General features: G+C 61.2%; 2 protein-coding genes across 2 annotated transcripts; one reads left to right on the top strand and one right to left on the bottom strand.

Moving 5' to 3' along the window:
• Positions 1-6: 6 nt before the first annotated feature.
• Positions 7-16,930, top strand: CTSH (cathepsin H). Its single transcript, XM_012659804.1, has 12 exons — positions 7-99; positions 3,420-3,451; positions 5,089-5,194; positions 6,046-6,116; positions 6,679-6,783; positions 8,943-9,029; positions 9,769-9,824; positions 11,171-11,252; positions 12,256-12,324; positions 14,392-14,498; positions 15,787-15,912; positions 16,517-16,930. Exons 1-12 carry the CDS (start codon positions 24-26, stop codon positions 16,590-16,592), a joined length of 993 nt encoding a protein of 330 aa, XP_012515258.1. The 5' UTR covers positions 7-23; the 3' UTR covers positions 16,593-16,930.
• On the bottom strand, positions 9,837-11,964 carry LOC105822762. The gene is made up of 2 exons (XM_012659805.1): positions 11,679-11,964; positions 9,837-10,690 (listed from the first exon to the last, which is right to left on the bottom strand). The coding sequence occupies exons 1-2, from the start codon at positions 11,742-11,744 to the stop codon at positions 10,064-10,066; spliced, it is 693 nt and encodes a 230-aa protein (XP_012515259.1). The 5' UTR covers positions 11,745-11,964; the 3' UTR covers positions 9,837-10,063.
• Positions 16,931-17,972: the final 1,042 nt, after the last annotated feature.

The following is a 17,972-nucleotide window of genomic DNA, read 5'->3' as shown; positions in this document are numbered from 1 at the left end:
GCGTCCCGGGCCCCGCCGCCGCGATGCGCGCCGTCCTGCCGCTGCTCTGCGCCGCGTTCTGGCTGCTGCGCGCGCCCGCGCTGTCGCTGCGCCGCTCAGGTGCGCCGGGGACCCGGGAGGACGGGGGCGCACGGGCGAGGTGGCGGAGGGGGCGTCTTGCGTGACCGGCGGGGCAGGGCGCCGGTGTCCAGGGTCCCCCTTGCCAGGCGGCGGCCGAGCCTGGAAATCGCGCGGCAGCCAGCGGCCCTTCTGCCTCCCGGCTGGACGGAGGGCTCTGACCGGTCCCTGCCAGCGGCCAGCAGGGACTTTCTGGACTTTCTGGCAGCTTCTCCGGGGACTTGGCACACGGGGGTCCCCACAGGTGCCTCGCGAGGCCGCCCATCTGCAGAGCCGCTTGCACGGCGGTGTGGGGGAGGGGCCTGTGCGACCAAGGGAGGGTCGGACCCGCCCCAGCTCTGCGCCCCCCTCCCCGGGCCGCGGTGCGAGGTCCGAGCACGGGACTCCCCGCTTTCGCCGGGTCAGCTCCAACGCACCCGGCTTCTCGCCCTCGCGCCGCTTCCACTGCTGCGTCCAGGAGCCGCCTCTTCCCTGCAGGCTCCCTGCCCGCCTGGCCCGCAGGCTCTGAGCTCGGGAGACCCCGGCCCTCCTCGCCGAGGGATGAGGGATGGAGACCCAGCACAGGCTGCCTGGCGAGGACTGGCCGGGCTCAGCTCCAGAGCAGGGCTCAGCAAACGTTTCTTCTGTGATGGACCAGCTTGTAAATGTGTTTGGCTCTGCGGGCGGTACGGTCTCTGTAGTGACTGTTTACTCTGCCGTTGTAGGGCGACAGCAGCCATAGGCGTGCAAGGGAATGCGAGTGATTGTGTCCTGATAACCGTTTTATGTGGATGCTGAAATTTGAGTTTCAAATGATTTTCAGATGCTACAACATATTATTTTTTCCCTAACAATTTAAAAGTGTTAATAACCATTTGTAGTTCATGTAGAAAAACAAGCAGCATGGCCAGGTGCAGCGGCTCATGCCTGTTAATCCCAGCCAAGGCAGGAGGCCAAGGCAAGAGGATCACCTGAGGCCAGGAGTTCGAGACCAGCCTGGGCAACATAGCGAGACCCCCCCCTGTCTCTACCCAAAAACCCCAGACAGATGGCAAGCTATAGTTTTCTAACCACTGCTCTGGATACTTCCCAGACAGTCCCCAGGTGGGGTGCACATAGGGTACTTGCAAAAGTCACAGCTGGACCAGAACTGGTCTGTGTGATGTTGGGGCGTGGGTTACCAGCAGATCCTCTGGCCCTGCCCTGGGTCATCTCTGCCCGTTCTTCTGCTGGCCTGAGAATGAGAAGCAGTTGGGGGAGGGGGTGTCACCAGAGGTAATCGCGTCCGCAGGTTCTTTTGAAATTCCCCAGAGGCAAATGCTAGTCTGTTGTTCTAAACCCCACCCTGCCTCAAACCCTGGTCCCAAATCAAGGTCTCTTCCTCTGCAGCCCTGGGCTGCAGCAGGCCCCTCACCAGGATGGGGAATCCCCTAAAACTCTCAAGAGATGAGGACCGGGGAACGTGTATTTTCCCTCCCAGGAAAATAGCCACAGCTTGGTTTCTGGAATAGGTCTGGGAGCCAGAAAGGGGGATCTGAGTGCTGTACAGCCATGATCCGCACATTAGGGGTGGGGGCGGGTCCCTGGGGAGCACGGAGACTTTCCAGGGGTTGCCGGCACAGTTAGTGTTCTGGGAATCACTTTCCAGACCGTTTACTTCCAAATGTCCTCTTTGCTAAAACTGAGGGCAGGGGTGGGGAGGGGTGGGGGGGGCACTGCTTTCCTCTCATCCATCCTGGACCTGGACCTGGACCTGAACCTGAACCAATGGCTATGAAACCGCAGGGGCAACGAACAAGAAGACCAGGGGTAACAAATCCTTCTTCAAGTGGGGTGGTCTCAGTTCCTCAAGGAAAGCGAAATTGAAGGATAGAGGGCCTCACGCAGGTATCAGCTGATGGCGCCTTAGATATAACATTGTGTGACAGGCACCACGTGATCTGAGGCAGAGGAAGGAGCAAAGAATCGGAAAAACTGCCTTCCATTGCCCGCTGCTTATCTGAGCAGGACTTCCCAGCCCTTCTCCCAATAACAAACAAAAATAAGACCAGAATTCATGCTGAACCCTGTCTCAATCAAACGATAGGTAGCATTCACCCATGGACGTATAAATCTGGGGAGGGAGTGAAGTCCTAGTAATCTCACTAAGAGATGCATTCCCAGCGTGATTTTATTTTTATGTTTAACAATTATGTTTCGTAATGTGTATCCGAAATGTTTCAATCAGTTGACGCACTAATAATAATTATGGTGACTCAATCCAGAATAACTTTTGATGATACTCAGATATGCCTCGGTCCCAGGAAGTAAAAATAATTGAAATTTATACTTGTTGCAGAAACGAATGCTAAGGTGATCGAGTGTGAAAATGTATGCTCCCTTGGGGTAAATTTCTGTGAAGTGAGGCAGATAGGTTTTCAGGGACAAAAAGAAACTATGTAAAATATATGAGTCTTATAGAAGAGTTTGTTCAAGTTATTGATGGCGTGTATCAAATCATTATGGCATTCCATTGGCTAGCTTTAACAGAATGACGTAACAGTCTTATTTTAAATGTCAATATTTATAGTAATTTGGAGTACATACTTTGCAGCCATTCAAATCTAAAATGAAATTTCTAATTTAGATAAGAATGTACAAGAAGAGCTCGAGCAGGAATCTAAAAGCAACTGGCCGGCCTGTTTCTGTAGTTTTGTTTTGTTTCCTTTTCATTGATACATTCTATTCGTGCCTATTTATGGGGCAGTGTGATACTTTGTTTCTGTGAAGTTTCGTGGGAACACAGTCCCGCCCATTCATTTTTGCACTGTCTGTGGCTGCTTCTGAGCTGTAAGGGCAGATTGAGCAGTTGTGACCATATAGGCTGCAATGCCTAAGATACTTACCCTCTGCTTCCTTTAAGAAAAAAATTGCTGGCCCTTCGGGTATATGCGTTTTTTAATTAACTTCTTATTGAAATATATCATCATACAGAAAAGTGCACAACTCATTAAGTATGCATTTCAATGAATTTTCACGATCTAAACACGCTCGTGTGACTAGCACGCAGGTGAAGAAACATCACCAGCACCCCAGAAGCCCCCCGGTACTACGGGTAACCACTGTCCTGACTTTTAACACCATAGATTGATAGTATATAGTTTTTCAAAATTCACTTGGGGTACAAAAGCAGAAAGAGTTTCAGTTCCTTGTTATATTCTGCATCATGTGACACCATTTTCGGCGTTTTAAACTTAGCCTAGTTTTCTGAAATGCAAACCAGCTCTGTAGACGCAGCATCACCATGAGGGATCCAGGCCTAACTGTTTTTTCCCTTTTTACAGAGAAGTTTCACTTCGAGTCATGGATGGTACAGGTCAGTGCCCTACTTCTTCTTTCTCAGTTTTTTGTTTTGCAAAGTTTCTATCATAAAACCAAACTGTGCCAGATTTGAGACAAACGAAGAGGGATTTTCCAGCCTTGCCCCACTGGGTCTTTCCAGACTTCAAACTGGCCAAACATCCAGAAAGATGCAGTTGAATAAACCCCTTCCAAACGGTGTCCCCAGTGACAAGCTCGGCCACCAGCTGTTCAAGCCCCGGGATTCATTTCCTGTTTTGTATTCAAAGCACATTTGGGGGAATATAAATTAGTGCGGCCACTATGGAAAAGAGTACGGAGGTTCCTCGAAAAGACTAAAAATAGAGCTACGATATGATCCAGCGATCCCACTGCTGGGTGTGTGCAAAGAAAGGAGATCGGTGGATCAAAGGGAGAGCTACACGCCACGATTACTGCAGCTCTCTTCACAACAGCCAAATGTGGCCTCAACCTGAGTGCCCGTGGGCGGACGGACGGACAGAGGACACACGGTGCATGTACAAGACGCAATACTATTCCGCCACGGAAAAGAATGAAATCCTGTCATTTGCAGCGCCAGGGGCTGGAACTAGAGGTCATTATGTCAAGTGAAATAAGCCAAGCACAGAAAGACAAATATTTGGATCTCGTGCAGGTGGAGAGTGGATTGCTGGTTACCAGAGGCCGGGAAGAGGAGTGGGGAGGGGATGAAGAGAATTTGATTAAGTGGTACCAAAACACAGTTCAGCAGAAGAAATAAGACCCAGTGTTTGATAAATCAACTATAGTAAACAATACTCTATCGTGTATTTCAAAATAGCTAGTAGAGAATAATGGGAATGTTCCCAGCATTAAAAAAAAAAGATAAATGCTTAAGGTGACAAATATCCCAACCACCTGATCTGATTATTACGCATTATATGACTGTATCAAAATACCACATACACCCCAAAAATATGTACTAATTTTAAAAATTAGACAAATTTTTTAAAAAGCACATTGTGTACTGGCTACAGAATCAATCGGAGAACACCAGTGTGTTTGCTTTTGAAAAATGATGATTTTTGCCATAAACTTGACCCAGCACCAGCACTGGAATCCAGGGGTGACCTCAGGTCCCTGCCCCAGGGCCTCGTGGACTGTGGCTGACTTTCCGGCAGCCTCGTGGTCTTCATTCTGGCCCCAGAGGGGACTTTCGCAGTGGGGATGGAGGACAAGGCCCACCCACTAACACAGATTTTGCCTGAGAATCACGGCAGAGAGAAAATCTCCATCCTTCCTCTTAGAAAACACAGAAGTCCTGGCGTCGTGGCTCATGTCTGTAATCCCAGCACTTTGGGAGGCCGAGGCGGGGGGATCACTTGAGGCCAGGATTTCAAGACCAACCTGAGCAAGGGAGAGACCCCCTCTCTACAAAAAAATAGAAAAACTAGCCAGGCGTGGTGGTGTCTGTAGTACCAGCTAGTTGGGAGGCTGAGGCAGGAGGATCACTTGAGCCCAGGAGTTGGAGGCTGCAGTGAGCTGTGATGACACCACTGCACTCCAGCCTGGGTAACAGAGACCTTGTCTCAAAAAAAAAAAAGAACAGAAAAGTCTCCCTCCTGGGATCTGCGTCCTGTTTCTGTGACTTATCACTGATGTGTTTTGTTTTAGCACAAGAAGACCTACAGCTCTGGGGAGTACAACCACCGGCTGCAGACGTTCGTCAGCAACTGGAGGAAGATAAACGCCCACAACAGCAGGAACCGCACATTCGAAAGTACGTGGACCCCTTTCCTCCAGGGCCCCCGGGGGGAAAAGGCATGTCGGAATCGGAAGGGACTCAGTTGGTGGAAGGCCCCCGGGGGCTTGTCGGTAGAGGGGGCAGCAGCCCAGGCTGAGGGGCTGTATCCGGCTGACCGCAGGCTGTGCCTCTCTCCGTGAGGTAGACTGTAAGCTCAGGACAAAGGGGTAGCTGTGAAGTTGACGGGGGGCTCTGTGGAAGCCCCTGCCCGGTTCCGCCCAGATGCTGGGGGGGCGGTGCCCCTCCAGACTGGCTGGAAGCCGGGAGCAGCCTCTGGGGACCTGCGCCTTCGCTGCGGATCAGTTTCACTAGAAACATGTGCGTGCACCGGTGTGTTTACTGAGGGCTCAGAAACGCCGCAGTTCGGCCAAGTTTGTAATAAAGGCAGGAAGCAGGAACTGGAGACCTGGGTTTGACCTGCACCTGTGCCCGGCACTGGCCTGTGACCTGGGGGAGGGAACGTGGGCTGTGACGTGGGGACGGGAACGCCCCGCGCGGGCTGCTGGAAGGGCAAACAGGCAGCAGGTGGCCCAGGCGGCGGCTCCTTACCTGGACATCCCCCGGCCCTCACCTGTGGGGCATCGCACACAAGGAGCGCCCGGTTCTCGCGCAGACCGAGCGCATCGGCCCGGACGTCATGCTGTCGAAAAGCTCCCCGGCGTCGGGGAAGCGCAGTGAGGGTCGACCTTGGGTGCCGAATTATATGAAATATAAGCATTTAAAAGAGCCAAGTTGCGGGGGCTGCAAGCAGGACGCGGTGAAAGGGCTCTTGTCTGTGAGGGATGCACTAAGCTGCTCTGTTTTGTTTCTTCCCTTCTCTTTGCCAGTGGCGCTGAACCAATTTTCAGATATGAGCTTTGCTGAATTTAAACGCAAGTATCTTTGGTCAGAGCCTCAGGTGAGTCTAAGTCATTGCAACCAAATCCGAATCTTTTTTACTGAGATCTTTGGACTAAATCTGGACGCTGCTCTGTTTGTGGGCAGATCCAGTCCCGTCCCCAGCCGCAGCAAGGGGCGTCCCAGAGTGTTTGGGGAGCCAGCAGGGTCAGCCCACGGCCTCGGCCACGTGGACCTTGGGGTGACCGGACAACATGCAGACGCTCAGTTAGAATTGAGTTTCAGATAAACAACAAATAATTTTTAGCATAAGTATGTCCTAGATATTGCATGAGACATACTTACACTACAGAGTTATTCACCGTTCACCTGAAATTCAAATTTAATTAGGTGAACTGCATTTTTTTTGGCTAAATCTGGCTGCCCTGTGGTAACCCCCCGCCTGGGCTCTCAAAGGGGCCTGTCGTTCAGCATTTGGGACCAACAGGCGGGGCGGGGGGGACGGTTCTGACATCTACAGCAGTTCTCATTCTGTCTTGCGGATTGCATTTTTGCACCTTTTTTGGTCAGGAAGGTTTCGGGGGATTTCTTTTTCCTGAAAACGATGTGTTTGGTTGTTCCAGAACTGCTCAGCCACCAAAAGCAACTACCTTCGGGGCACTGGTCCCTACCCGCCTTCCGTGGACTGGCGGAAAAAAGGAAATTTCGTGTCACCAGTGAAAAATCAGGTAGGCACGGACAGTCCCCATCCTTTCCCCCTGAAAACAGCTGCGTTCCCAGGCTGCGTGCCAGGAAGAAAACCCAAAAGGGCTGCAGAAGCACCTCAAGCACGTCCCGGCTCTGGTTTTCCTCACCGCCTCCCCAGCATCTTCCCGCTCTGGCGGCGGCAACTTTCTCTTTGTTGGGCTGCAGTTTACTCCTCCCCCGACCCACGCACAGACCTGACTTCCCCTTTGGTCCCAGGTCTCTCCTGCAGGCACCCAAAGCTCGTGCCCATCAGAGATTGGACACCAGGCCCATTCCTGCCGCCCACGTGTCACCTCTGCCCATCTCCCTCTCTTCCAGCCACCAGGGTCTGGCCCCTCCGCTGGCGGTTGCCTCCCAGTGGTCAGGGAACAGTGGGTTTCCCCTGCCCTCTCCCTGGGGCAGAGCACCCCTGCGGGGCGCATGGCCCTGCCTCCCGCCGTGCTGGGAGCTGAGGACGGGCTGGAGCGTGGGGTCCTAGCGCATGCTCTGCTCGGCAGGGCTGGACCCCACCCATGGCTGCTGTTGCCTCCGCCCCTGTGGTCCCTCCCCCAGCAGGCATGGGGCAGTGGCCCTCTGCAGAAGGATTCCAGCCTCTCCATTCCAGGAAAGGCGCGGTTAAGGCTTCCTTCCTGGAAACTCTTGGCTTTCCACTGAAACTCTCCACGAGAAACATTTTTTCGCTTTCCAAACAATCATGGGGCAGAGCCTCAAACCTGCCAGGCGCACCGTGTTCCTGGAGCCTGCCACGTGATGTGGATGTTTAAACAAGCACCCGGCAGCCAAAGTATTACTACATCTCCCTTCGCAGCAGGAAGTGGCGGGGGGAGCCCGCCCTCGCCCCCGTGACCCCGGGGCAGTGTGTAGGCCCTCTGGGAACCACGTCCAAAGCAGCAAGTATTAAGTGTGCAACCCTAAACCTGCTCACCACGTGGACAGGTGGGAAGGGGATGTGGGAAGGACTGTCCAAGTCGTCCTTTTAGCTGATGCCAGCAGACAGGCCCTGGCCACTGGCTCGGGGGGCAGGAGAGGTGTGCGGGGTGTCTCACTGCGGCCTCTACGTGGGGACAGACGGCGGCCCCTTCAAGGCTTGTCACCTTGCGGAGGGGAACCTTGGAGGGGACGTGGCTTGCCTGAGCTCCCAAGTACGCAGGTGACAGAGGGGACTCAAAACCAGGCCTCACACCAAGTCCAGTGCCCGAGGCTCAGCCCCGCTCGGCCTCCTTCAGCAGCAAGCGTGGTCGTGGCCACGTGGCCACGCCGGCCTCCCCGCTGGGGAGGGTTTGAGGGAGGAGCTGGGGGGACAGCGCGAAGGCTCTGTCCGGGGAGACCAGCGACGAGCTGGGCTGGGCTGGGCAGCGCTGGGTGGCAGGGTGGGGTCCAGGGCATCTCAGGAGTAGGCGAGAGGCTGAACCAGCGAGGAGAGGGGGAGAGAGAAGCCGTCACAGCAGCTGGCGCTGGGGTGGCTGCCCGACAGGCAGGGTCTTAGCTCTGGCTCACGGCGCCGCACGAGGCCGGTGCCTTGCCGTGCCTGTTCTGCAAATGATGAGGCTGAGGCTTCGAGAAGGGAAGTAGCTTGCCCAGGTCACCCGCTAGCATGTGGGGAACTGAGACTTGAACCACGCCAAGCCCTCGCGATACCCTGGCAGTGCCCGGAGCAGGGGCCAGGCAGCAGCAGCGACGGTGGCAGGAGGTGGTGAGACAGGTGGACGGGGCAGGACCCCCGAGTCCGGGGTGTCGGGACCCCTGGGGCGGCTCCTCTGGCAGGCAGTGTGGGGTCCAGCCCGGGCGCACGTCAGGGCTGGGGTTTGGGGAGCCGTTGACTTAACAGTTAGGACTGCGGGCAGAACAAGGAGGCAGAGGGTTCTAGAAACAGAACACTGGGAAATCTTTCTGCTGGGAAACCGCGGGAGAGGAGTGAGCAGCAGATTCAGGAGGAGGAGGGCCCAAGACTCCAGAAGGGTTGGGGGCTCCGGGCCTCAAGGGGTGGGGCTGGCCGGCAGGAGCCAGCTCGGGGGTCCACAGCGCCGGTCAGGGGCTCCCGCCCCTCCTGCTCCTTTGCGAGCTGCGGGCGCCTGGAGGGAGAAGGGCGCAGCCTTGCAGACGCCGCCTCGGGGTGTCCCAGCTCTGACCTCCTTTCCAGGGCGGCTGCGGCAGCTGCTGGACTTTCTCCACCACGGGGGCCCTGGAGTCGGCCGTTGCCATCGCGAGTGGGAAGATGCTCTCTTTGGTAAGGGATCAGCTGGGTGAGAAGCCTCCTCCTGCAGGGCGCGCCCCGTGGCCTGCTGGGGGGCCGGGCCTCCCTTGGGTGCTGTTCGGTGGACCTCAGTGTTCCAGCCCTTGGACATGCGGCGTGAGAACCGCGGTTGATGCTTTTCCTAGAAAGGATGGAGGTTCATGGAGGAAACGGCCCACGGGCTCATTCCCAGATGGACGGGGTTGGCAACCTGGGCCTTCACCTGGGGAGGGGCTGGAGCGGCCCTCGGGGGCTGTGCCCCTTCCCAAGCTGCCTCGGTTGTGCTCGTGGAGGGAAGGGCTGGGACCTAGACAGCCACCCCGACCCCCGAGAGAGGCCACGGCCCCGAAGGGACCGACCAGCCCCGCCCCTGTGGGAGGAGAGTGCCGGGGCGAGGCCGCTAAGGCCGTGGGTGGGGGATGGGGGCAGGGTCTCTGGCTGGGCCCGCCCCCCACCGTGCACCCCCGACCCGCACTGTGCGCACACCTGGGGCAGGTGCGCAGAGCCCACTCTCGCCCGCTCACCTGCCCACGCGGCTGCCCCTGCTGCCAAGCCGCTCCCGCCGCGTGTGGCCACTGGGAGGGCACCTGGGGACGCAGAGGCAGCCCCTGGCCAGGGGAGCTGAGGGTCTGGTCACCTTGACCCCGGGCTGACGGGGCCACAGCTGAGGCTCAGCGGGGGGTGCAGGGGCCTCTCGGCCTCCAGCTCAGGGGTCTATGTCCCCCCCCCGCAGGCAGAGCAGCAGCTGGTGGACTGCGCCAAGGACTTCAACAACCACGGCTGCCAGGGGTACGTGCTGGCCAGGACGGCCTGACCCCTTCTCCTTGGCGTGAGTCACGTCTCTGGGACGTGGTGTCTGCCCAGACGTAACCACCGCTGCCCTCCGTCTGCAGGGGTGGCGTCACCTGTCATCACTGGGTCTCTTGGCCAGGACAGGGCGGGGCTGGAGTCAGGCCAGGCCCCTCTTGTTCCAAATCCGTCCTCTTCTCACCCTACTCCCAAGGCCCCTGGGCGAGTGGCGAAAGGAGTTAGTGGGGTGAGGAATGGGTCATCGCAGGGACCCGGCTGGCCTGTCCCGGCTGGCCTGCAGACAGGTTCCCTGAGGGCTGGCGCCCGGCTGGGCTGCGAGGCCCCTCCCTGCCCGGGACTTTGCCGCCTACCCTCCGCGGGTTGTGGGAATCGGCTCTCGTTTCTACACTGACTCGGGCCCTCACCTTGCCCCGCACTCGTGGTGCTTGGAGACGTTCTGTGGGGACCGCGCCGCTTTCCTGGCACGTGATGTGCGTAAAGCCGGGCCCTCGGGGCGGCCCAGCCCCTCTGTCCAGCTTGGTGCCTCCTCCCACAGGCCCAGCCGTCTGCGCAGGGACCCGCGTCCTGCTCGGCGCCCCCACCTGGTCTCGTTCCCTCCGCGGCGCAGAAACACCACCCCTGGCGGGAGTCTGGCCGAGGCGTGCGGGGCTCCCCCATGTTTCTGTCTCCGGCCGTGGTTCGGGGCAATCCTTCCTTCCTTCATGCACGCGGCAGATGGCACACGGCAGATGGCACGCAGCACCCGCCACGTGTGTGGGCTCCGGGGATGCCGTGCTCAGGGCGAGGGCGTCCTGGCGGGGCAGACAGAGCGTGGACGGCGCACACTCGGTCTGGGGCTGCAGGGGCTGTGGGGGGAGAGCAGAGCAGGGGCTGAGTCTCTGTCACTCCGGAGGCAGCATTCGGAACCACACCTGACCCGGGCTGCGCAGCCCTGGCGAGCTGTCGGTGCTTTGCCTCTGGAAGTGGCAGCGTCTACCCCGCGGGGTGGACGCAAGGGGTCAGGCAGTCGTGGGCAGGAGCGCCCGCCCGGGGGCACCCGCTCCTCCTGGCAGGGCCTGACTCCCAGGCGTCTCTGCCCCGCTGAGGCACCTTTGCTGGTCTGTGGACTCTGGCGGCCTCGCGTGACTTTGCTGAGTTTATAATCTTTAGGCCAGGCAGGCGGGGCCGCGGTGCCAGCCTCTCAGAGACCCCCAGAGACCCCCCCCCGCCACTGGGACGTGCCCAGCAAGACCCCAGCCGGCCGGGGCGAACGTCCGTCCACTGCAGCTCCGCAGGCCCCACCCCTCTGGGGACGGTCCCCGGTGACATCTGTGTGCTTCTCGCAGGGGCCTCCCCAGCCAGGCCTTCGAGTACATCCTGTACAACAAGGGCATCATGGGGGAGGACGCCTACCCCTACCAGGGCAAGGTAATCCTGAGCGGCCGGCTCTGTCTCTGTGGCCTCGAGCCCCATCCGCGCCCCCGCCCAGCCTCAGAAGGGACCCTTCTCCCCGCCCGCCCCGGCCCAGCCCCGCCGGAATTCCCAGAACAGTCTGCGCCCTTCAGAGTAGAGTCCGCCCGCCCCGCCGCTGGCGCCTGAGCCCAGGGGCGGCTCAGCACCCTCCCCCAGCCCCCACTGCGGCGGCGCCTGAGACCCTCCCACGCCCAGCCCAGCCGCCCTGCCCTCCCTGTCCTGCCCCTCCCGTGGTGGGCGCCCTCCAGTGGGCACCATGCTCTGGCCTCGTTCCTGCCCGTCTGTGGGGTTGCTGCCCTGGGCCCTGCCCACGTCGCCCAAGCCTGCGGGGGCACCCCCAGCCCAAGCCCCGCCCTCCAGCCTCCATAGACCACCGCGGACCCTCTCGCTCGGGCGCTTTGGCGCAGCTGTGTCCCTGCTCCGCTCAGACCTGGGCCTCCCGCCCATCGTCCGGGTCACTGAGCGTGGCCTCCCCTGGGCCTCCCGGCCCCGTCCCGGCCACAGGCCTGCCGAGGTCAGGACTCTGCCAAGTCTCCGCCGGCCTTTGGGACGAAGCCCAGACTCTTCGGCCCAATCAGTGCTTCCCGTGTCTCTCCTTTGTTCTCCCTGTTAACCTCCTGCCAGGCCCGCCTGTCCTCCCTCCGCTCCCGCCCCTGTCACCCCAGCTCCTCCCCTGCCTCCCTGGGCTCCTGCTTCCCTCCTGTGACCTCACCCCTGCGCCGGCCTCTTGGCGGCGGCGTTCCCTGGCTGCCGCGCAGGCTCTGCCAAGGCAGGACTGTCTGGCCTTCGACCCCGGGCTCCCCGGGACAGCACGCGCCGGTTCTCTCTGAAGCCACCCGGGCCCTGGCGCGTGGGGCTTTTGCTCAGTGAAACTTATCAAGCCGCGCGGGGAGGCTGAGGTGAGTCGGCCTCGGGCCAAGTGTCCCTGACCCATACCCTGCCCTTCGCACCCGAACAGGACGGGACCTGCAAGTTCCAGCCGGAAAAGGCCATCGCGTTCGTCAAGGACGTAGCCAACATCACCATCGTAAGTACGGCTCCTGCTCTCGGGCGGGAGTGTGGCGGCCGTGTCCGCGGCGGTCGGGCGGCCCCTCCCTTGACGGGAGAGTTTGGATCACGGTGGGCCACGACTGCAGCGTGGAGGACGTGGCGGCGGGGGGCACGGCACAGACCGGCAGGCGGACGCCCTGGTTCTGACTCAGGTCTGCGCACGTCTCCGTGACTGCGGTTCTGTTTCCTTGTCTGTGAACGCGGCGAGGGCCCGTCCTGCAGGAGAGGGTGTGAGCGCGTGCGTGAGGCTGGGCAGGGCCGTGAGGTGGCCGGGACAAACCAGGCCCTGCCGCAGTGACAGCTCAGCCTGGCCCATCGAAGCGACGTGGCTGAGCGGGCTGGGCCGTGTCCTTGGCCTCCCTGAGTCCCGGGCAGGGGAGGGAGCGGGGAGTGAGCCACCAAATGCCAGATGAGCCGCCGCACCGCCCCTGGGTGGACGGGGACGTGCAGCTGCTTGCGAACAGCCCCTGAGCCCTAAGAGCTGGGGGTGGGGGTGGGGGAGCGTCCACCTGGTGTGAGGTGTGGGCCCACGAACGCACGTGTGGGTCACCCACGTGAGGTCTGGCGGTGACAGTGTCGGCCGGTGACGCATGTGCCGAGTTCTCAGCAATAACCGCAGTTCGAGTTCGACTTTCGGGCGGACTGACGGGTCCTACGCCGGCCACTGACCACGCGCTGTCCCCTCAGACTCAAATAGCCCTGGGAGATGGGTGCCGTTGTCACCTCGTTTTGTAGACGAGGAAGCAGGGCTCAGAGTGGTTAAGGGACGTGCCGGAGGCCACAGAGCCAGGCAGTGGAAGCCCAGTTGAACCGAGAGCGTGTCCCCAGAACCAGGGCCGTCCGTCGCTGCCACGGCAGGCAGCCCACGCCCGTGACAGGGCTGTGACCGTTCGGAAGGTGGCCGTGTCTGTCGGACGCACCCGCCACGGCCGGCCAGGCTGCTTCCCACCGAGGTTGGTCAGCAGCTCACAGGTGTCCCTGCTGGCGACTCCTGCGGGGGGAGATCCCGGCCAGACCTGGCGCTCAGCCCCCCGGCGGGTTGGGGAATTGTTGCGGCCCCGGGGTTGGGGGCCCGTTGCGGGCGGCCCTTCCCCGTTGGGGGTTTGGCTTGTCCTGTGTGGCTGGCGGGGGTGTCCGTTTTCTTTGGAGGCGGGTCTGTTTGCTTTGCTTGGGGGTGTCTGCCCGGTGCTGGGTGGGGGTGGCCTGGTGTCCTTCCCTTCGGCCCTGGCCTTGGCGCACATAGCTCCCACCCGTCTGTGCTCCTGGGGCCTCTTCCTTAGCGCTCTCCGACCCGGCCACCCCACAGACGCCCATGGGTGGTCGGGGTGCAGCCTGGGCGTGGGCGTTTTTGGAGGCCCCCAGGTGGTTCTGCTGCCGCTCTCACCTGGTCTCCACGGCTGTGTTCCAAAGCTGCCGCCTCCAGGCAGCTGCCTTGATTTCCCCCCTCCTGCCTCCCCCCGGGTCCTGCTGAGAAGCCGCACAGCCCTTTGCTGGGTCTCCCCTTGTTTCCGCCGCACCTGGGACTTACCTGTTCGTGGGCTGACAGCCTCTGTGTTCCACCTGCGAAGCTCTGCAGACGGGCTTTGTGGGCGCAGGGCGTGCTGGGCGGGCGTGGGGGCGTCACACCGTCTCTGCACCACTGGGGGTGCTGGCCCGGGGAGGACGTCAGCCGATGGCTGTGAGTGAGTGTGGGGTCCACGCTGCACCCCATGGCCCCATCCCGGAGGGTGTGGGGCTTCCTGGAGCTGAGCAGGGAGGGGACAAGACGTGACCAGACAGATCAGCCTGTGAGGCGGGGAGGGAGGCCACAGGGAGCCAGCGCGGTGCGGGAGGAAGGACCTGCCTCCAAGCGCAAAGCCCAGAGGATCGCGGCCTCTGTCCCAGCGTGCGGCTCCCCCGTGGCTGCCTTTGGTCTCGTCCCTCCTCCTGGCCACCTGTGCTGCTCTGGGCTCCCAGCCCCTACCTGGGGGCCAAAGGCGGCATTTTGGAAGTGGGGTGGAGGTGATGAGGTCACGTGTGTCTCTCGCTCGGTCTTTGTCTGCAGTACGACGAGGAGGCGATGGTGGAGGCCGTGGCCCTGTACAACCCCGTGAGCTTTGCTTTCGAGGTCACCGACGACTTCCTGCTGTACAGACGGGGCGTCTACTCCAGGTGCGGCGGGCTGGGCGGGCTGGGCGGGCGCTGGGGACGCGGGCGCAGCCTGGCTCCTGGTGGGACCACGCGCGACACCTCCCGAGGGTGGTGTCTTACACACTCCCGCGGTGGGTCCCGGCCGCCCTCCGTCGCCAGCAGAGGGGAGAGAGGCTCGGGGAGATGCCAGCCAGGGCCAGGGCCGAGACGCGGGAGCTGCGTCCTCCTCGGCAGAATGGCTGCCTCCGGTTCGGAAAACCCACGTTCGACGTCTGAGGATGCAGGGCGGGGAAGAGCGTCGCGGCTCTCGAAACCAGTCCTGAGCTGGAGTCACTAGAGGGGTCTTGGGGGAAACCGAGCTCCGCACCCCGCGTCTGGGTCGGTCTCGCCGGCACCTGCCGGTTCGCTCCGCTGGGCGTCCTGCCAGCCGCTGCCCACGCTCCCGGACGCTCCCGCGTGGTCTCCTATTTTCCAGACCCTCTGAGACACTGCTGCTCCCCAGGGCTCCGCCCTCGGCCGCCTGGTGCTCAGGCTGCCATAACCCCACGGCCGTGCGGAGCGTCAGGCCCGGGCACAGTTCTACGGGCCTCCCGCCACCTCCGCCCGGACGGCCCCTGGGAACCTCGAACCGCGGATCTTCAGGCTTCGGGTCTCGCCAGCCCGGCCCTCCCTCACCCAGGTCCCGTCCCTGCCGCACCAGGGGAGGCCGCCCCCTCCCCGCCCACTCGGGGGGCCTGGTAGTTTCAGGGGTGTCCTCTGCCCCCCCGGGGAGCCTTCCTTGGCCCCACCACCACCACCGCTGACTTGGGTGGCCCTCCTGGGGCCCCCTGCCCTCCCCACCGTCACAGCCCTCGGGCCGCTCTGCCAGACGCAGCTTCTCCGCGGGACGGCAGGGTTGTGCGCCCGGCCCCAGCGCGCCGTGGCTCGGCTGCACATCAGCCGAATTCACACCTTGAGCTTCTTGACGCTTCCTAACGGAAGCTAGTTCACCATCGTGAATGGAAAACTGGTATTTTTGCCACAAATATAAAGTAATCTTTAAAACAATTGCAGCGGCAAGACAGCAATGCTGGGGTGCGTTCTCGCTGGGCGCCGCTGCCCGCAGGAGGGGCGGCGGGAGGGCGGAAGGAGGTTGGAGAAACCTGCGCTAGGGCCGGGCCAGCGCCCCGACACGGTCTCCTGGCGAGATTGTCTCCCACGGTGACGGAGGAGTCAACTCCCGCCTCACCTGCCCCAGGACTGCTTTGGGAAACTGAGTCGGCACTTGCGTCCTTGGCGCGTTTTCAGCCCTTTCCCGTTTGTCTTCCAGCACTTCCTGCCATAAAACTCCGGACAAGGTGAACCACGCGGTGCTGGCTGTCGGGTACGGAGAGGAGAGGGGGACACCTTACTGGATCGTGAAGAACTCCTGGGGTCCCCAGTGGGGCATGAACGGGTGAGCTGTGGGCCCCTGGCCATGGGGGCGTCTCCTCCCCCCAGGCTCTCGGCTTCAGGCGGAGCTGGCCGGGGGAGGGGACGGCGAGAATGTGGCCTCCACACCCCGGACCCCTCTCAGCCGCTCCTCACGGGCCCAGGCCTCAGCGACTCTGCGTAGGGAGCAGGGGCTGGAAGGGTCTGGAACCGCTGCCACTCGGGACCCTGCTGGGATGACCTCAGTGTCAGGGACGCCCCTCCCCTCGTTGGGAAATCAAGGCACCAGATTCTCCCCGATTACTGACGGCCCCTCCTTCGCGGACAGGGCTGGAATCGGGAGGCTGAGGGTATTTGCTAGTGTGACTTTGTCCAGTTCCCACCCCAGGAGGACTGTCGCTGTCACCTGGGGGCCTGGTGCTGATTAAGTAGCTGGGGAGGGTGCTGCCGGGGTGAGAAGGGGCCTCGGCAAACTCTGCAGAGGTGTTCGGCGGCCGAGGCTACGGAAGCCTAAGTTATTCACAGAGCCAGGTCCGTAATTTCCTGCGCCGCCGTTCTGTGAATAACCTCAGAGGAGCCAGAGCTGCTGAGGAAGCCCCGGCCAGGCCTCAGCTCCTCTCTCTGCCCAGGTACTTCCTCATCGAGCGCGGGAAGAACATGTGCGGTCTGGCCGCCTGCGCGTCCTACCCCATCCCGCTGGTGTGAGCCGCGGCGGCCGCGACCGGCTGGCGGAGAAGGAGCGGGACGGGCAGCCGGGGCCCGCGGTGGAAACCCTGCTCGGGGGAGCTGTGGGGAGACCCCCGGGGCCCCTCCGTTTCCACCCTCACCCTAAGCGGAGCCGGGAACCTGAAGAAGAGGAAGAAGGTTCGAGCTCACCCTCGTCTTCGGACGCGAAGACGGTCACCAGCCCTGTGCCTTACGCGCGGTTTGTAACCGGCTCAAACCACGTGGGCCAAGTCCTTCCTCCCAGAGGGGCTCACGTGTCGAGGAAATCCTCGACGATCCTACCGTGTTCTTTGTTCAATAAACACGCGGCGAGCACCGCCTGGCCGGGCCTGTGCTGTGTGCGGGGGCTGTCCGGGGCTCAGTCCCAGGTGGGAAGTGCCCGGGGCTCTGGCCGGAGCGGGGCGTGGAGGCCGGGGCTCCCAGGAGGAGGAGCAGGTCTAACTTCAGGTCTTGACCACCCACTCCGAACCCGCTGGGGGGGCGGGAGGGAGCAGCAGCAGGATTCCGGCTCCAGCACACGCGGGACTCGAGCCCACAACGTCAGGCCGGAAGCCCGTACGATCCCCGTCTGGGCCGCACCCCCCCGTTTCTCGAGCTTACAAACTAATGAACCCAAACAGGCCACTGTTAATCACTCTGATTACGTAATTTATTTAAAGGAAAGATTCTGGACAAAGTTCTGCAGCAGTTTAGATGATCACAAAAAGTCAAGTGACTGTTTTCAAAGCGAACTCCCCGGGGGGTTTGGGCGCTCGGCGGGACGGCGGCCGTGGGTGGGACCCACCCGGGCTCTGGGCGGACGTTCTCTCCTGCGGGCGGCGGCTGTGGGTCTCACACGAGGGCTGCGCGGGCCCCCGTCACCGCGCAGAATGTGAGCTGAGCGCACTTTCCCTCCGGTGCCAGCGCCGGGGAGCAGCGGGGACGTTTGCGGCGTCCCGCGTAGGCGCCACCGTTGAGAAACAGGCCGATGGCCCAGGCCTCGGTGCTGCTGAGGTTTAAAGAGCTCGGCTGTATCCAGCTGGGGTGAATGAATTAATCCCAAATGCGCTTGGCCCCAGAGGACCCAGAAGAGAGCCTGGCGCCCTCAGGTGCTGCCTCACTGGTCTCGGCCGTCACCCCTGTCCCCCACCCTGTGACGGGCCCCGTGCTGACCCCAGGGGTCCGAGGCTTGTGGGACACATCTCTGGCACCAAGGAGCACCCATTCTTGGGGGACAGCAAAGAGTAAGAAAAACCAAAAATCAGTTAAAGTCCAAAGGTTAAAAATAAAAAACACTACAGACCGATGTCCCTGATCAATATGGGCATGAAAACCCTCAATAAAATCCTGGCAACCTGGATCCAGCAACATATAAAAAGG

Source organism: Propithecus coquereli, unplaced genomic scaffold (assembly GCF_000956105.1).
Source record: "Propithecus coquereli isolate 6110/MARCELLA unplaced genomic scaffold, Pcoq_1.0 Scaffold634, whole genome shotgun sequence".
NCBI lineage: Eukaryota > Metazoa > Chordata > Mammalia > Primates > Indriidae > Propithecus > Propithecus coquereli.
The sequence above is the reverse complement of the archived record's forward strand: the minus strand, read 5'-3'. Positions and strand labels throughout refer to the sequence as shown.

Excerpts from the sequence above, each read along its gene's own strand:
- CTSH (XM_012659804.1), top strand. The coding sequence starts at position 24 with ATGCGCGCCGTCCTGCCGCTGCTCTGCGCCGCGTTCTGGCTGCTGCGC. Across the intron at positions 100-3,419 it reads GCTGTCGCTGCGCCGCTCAG|AGAAGTTTCACTTCGAGTCA; the intron begins GTGCGCCGGGGA and ends CCCTTTTTACAG. Across the intron at positions 9,825-11,170 it reads AACAACCACGGCTGCCAGGG|GGGCCTCCCCAGCCAGGCCT; the intron begins GTACGTGCTGGC and ends TGCTTCTCGCAG.
- LOC105822762 (XM_012659805.1), bottom strand. The coding sequence starts at position 11,744 with ATGGGCGGGAGGCCCAGGTCTGAGCGGAGCAGGGACACAGCTGCGCCA. Across the intron at positions 10,691-11,678 it reads CAAAGCGCCCGAGCGAGAGG|CCCCTGCAGCCCCAGACCGA; the intron begins GTCCGCGGTGGT and ends CTCCCCCCACAG.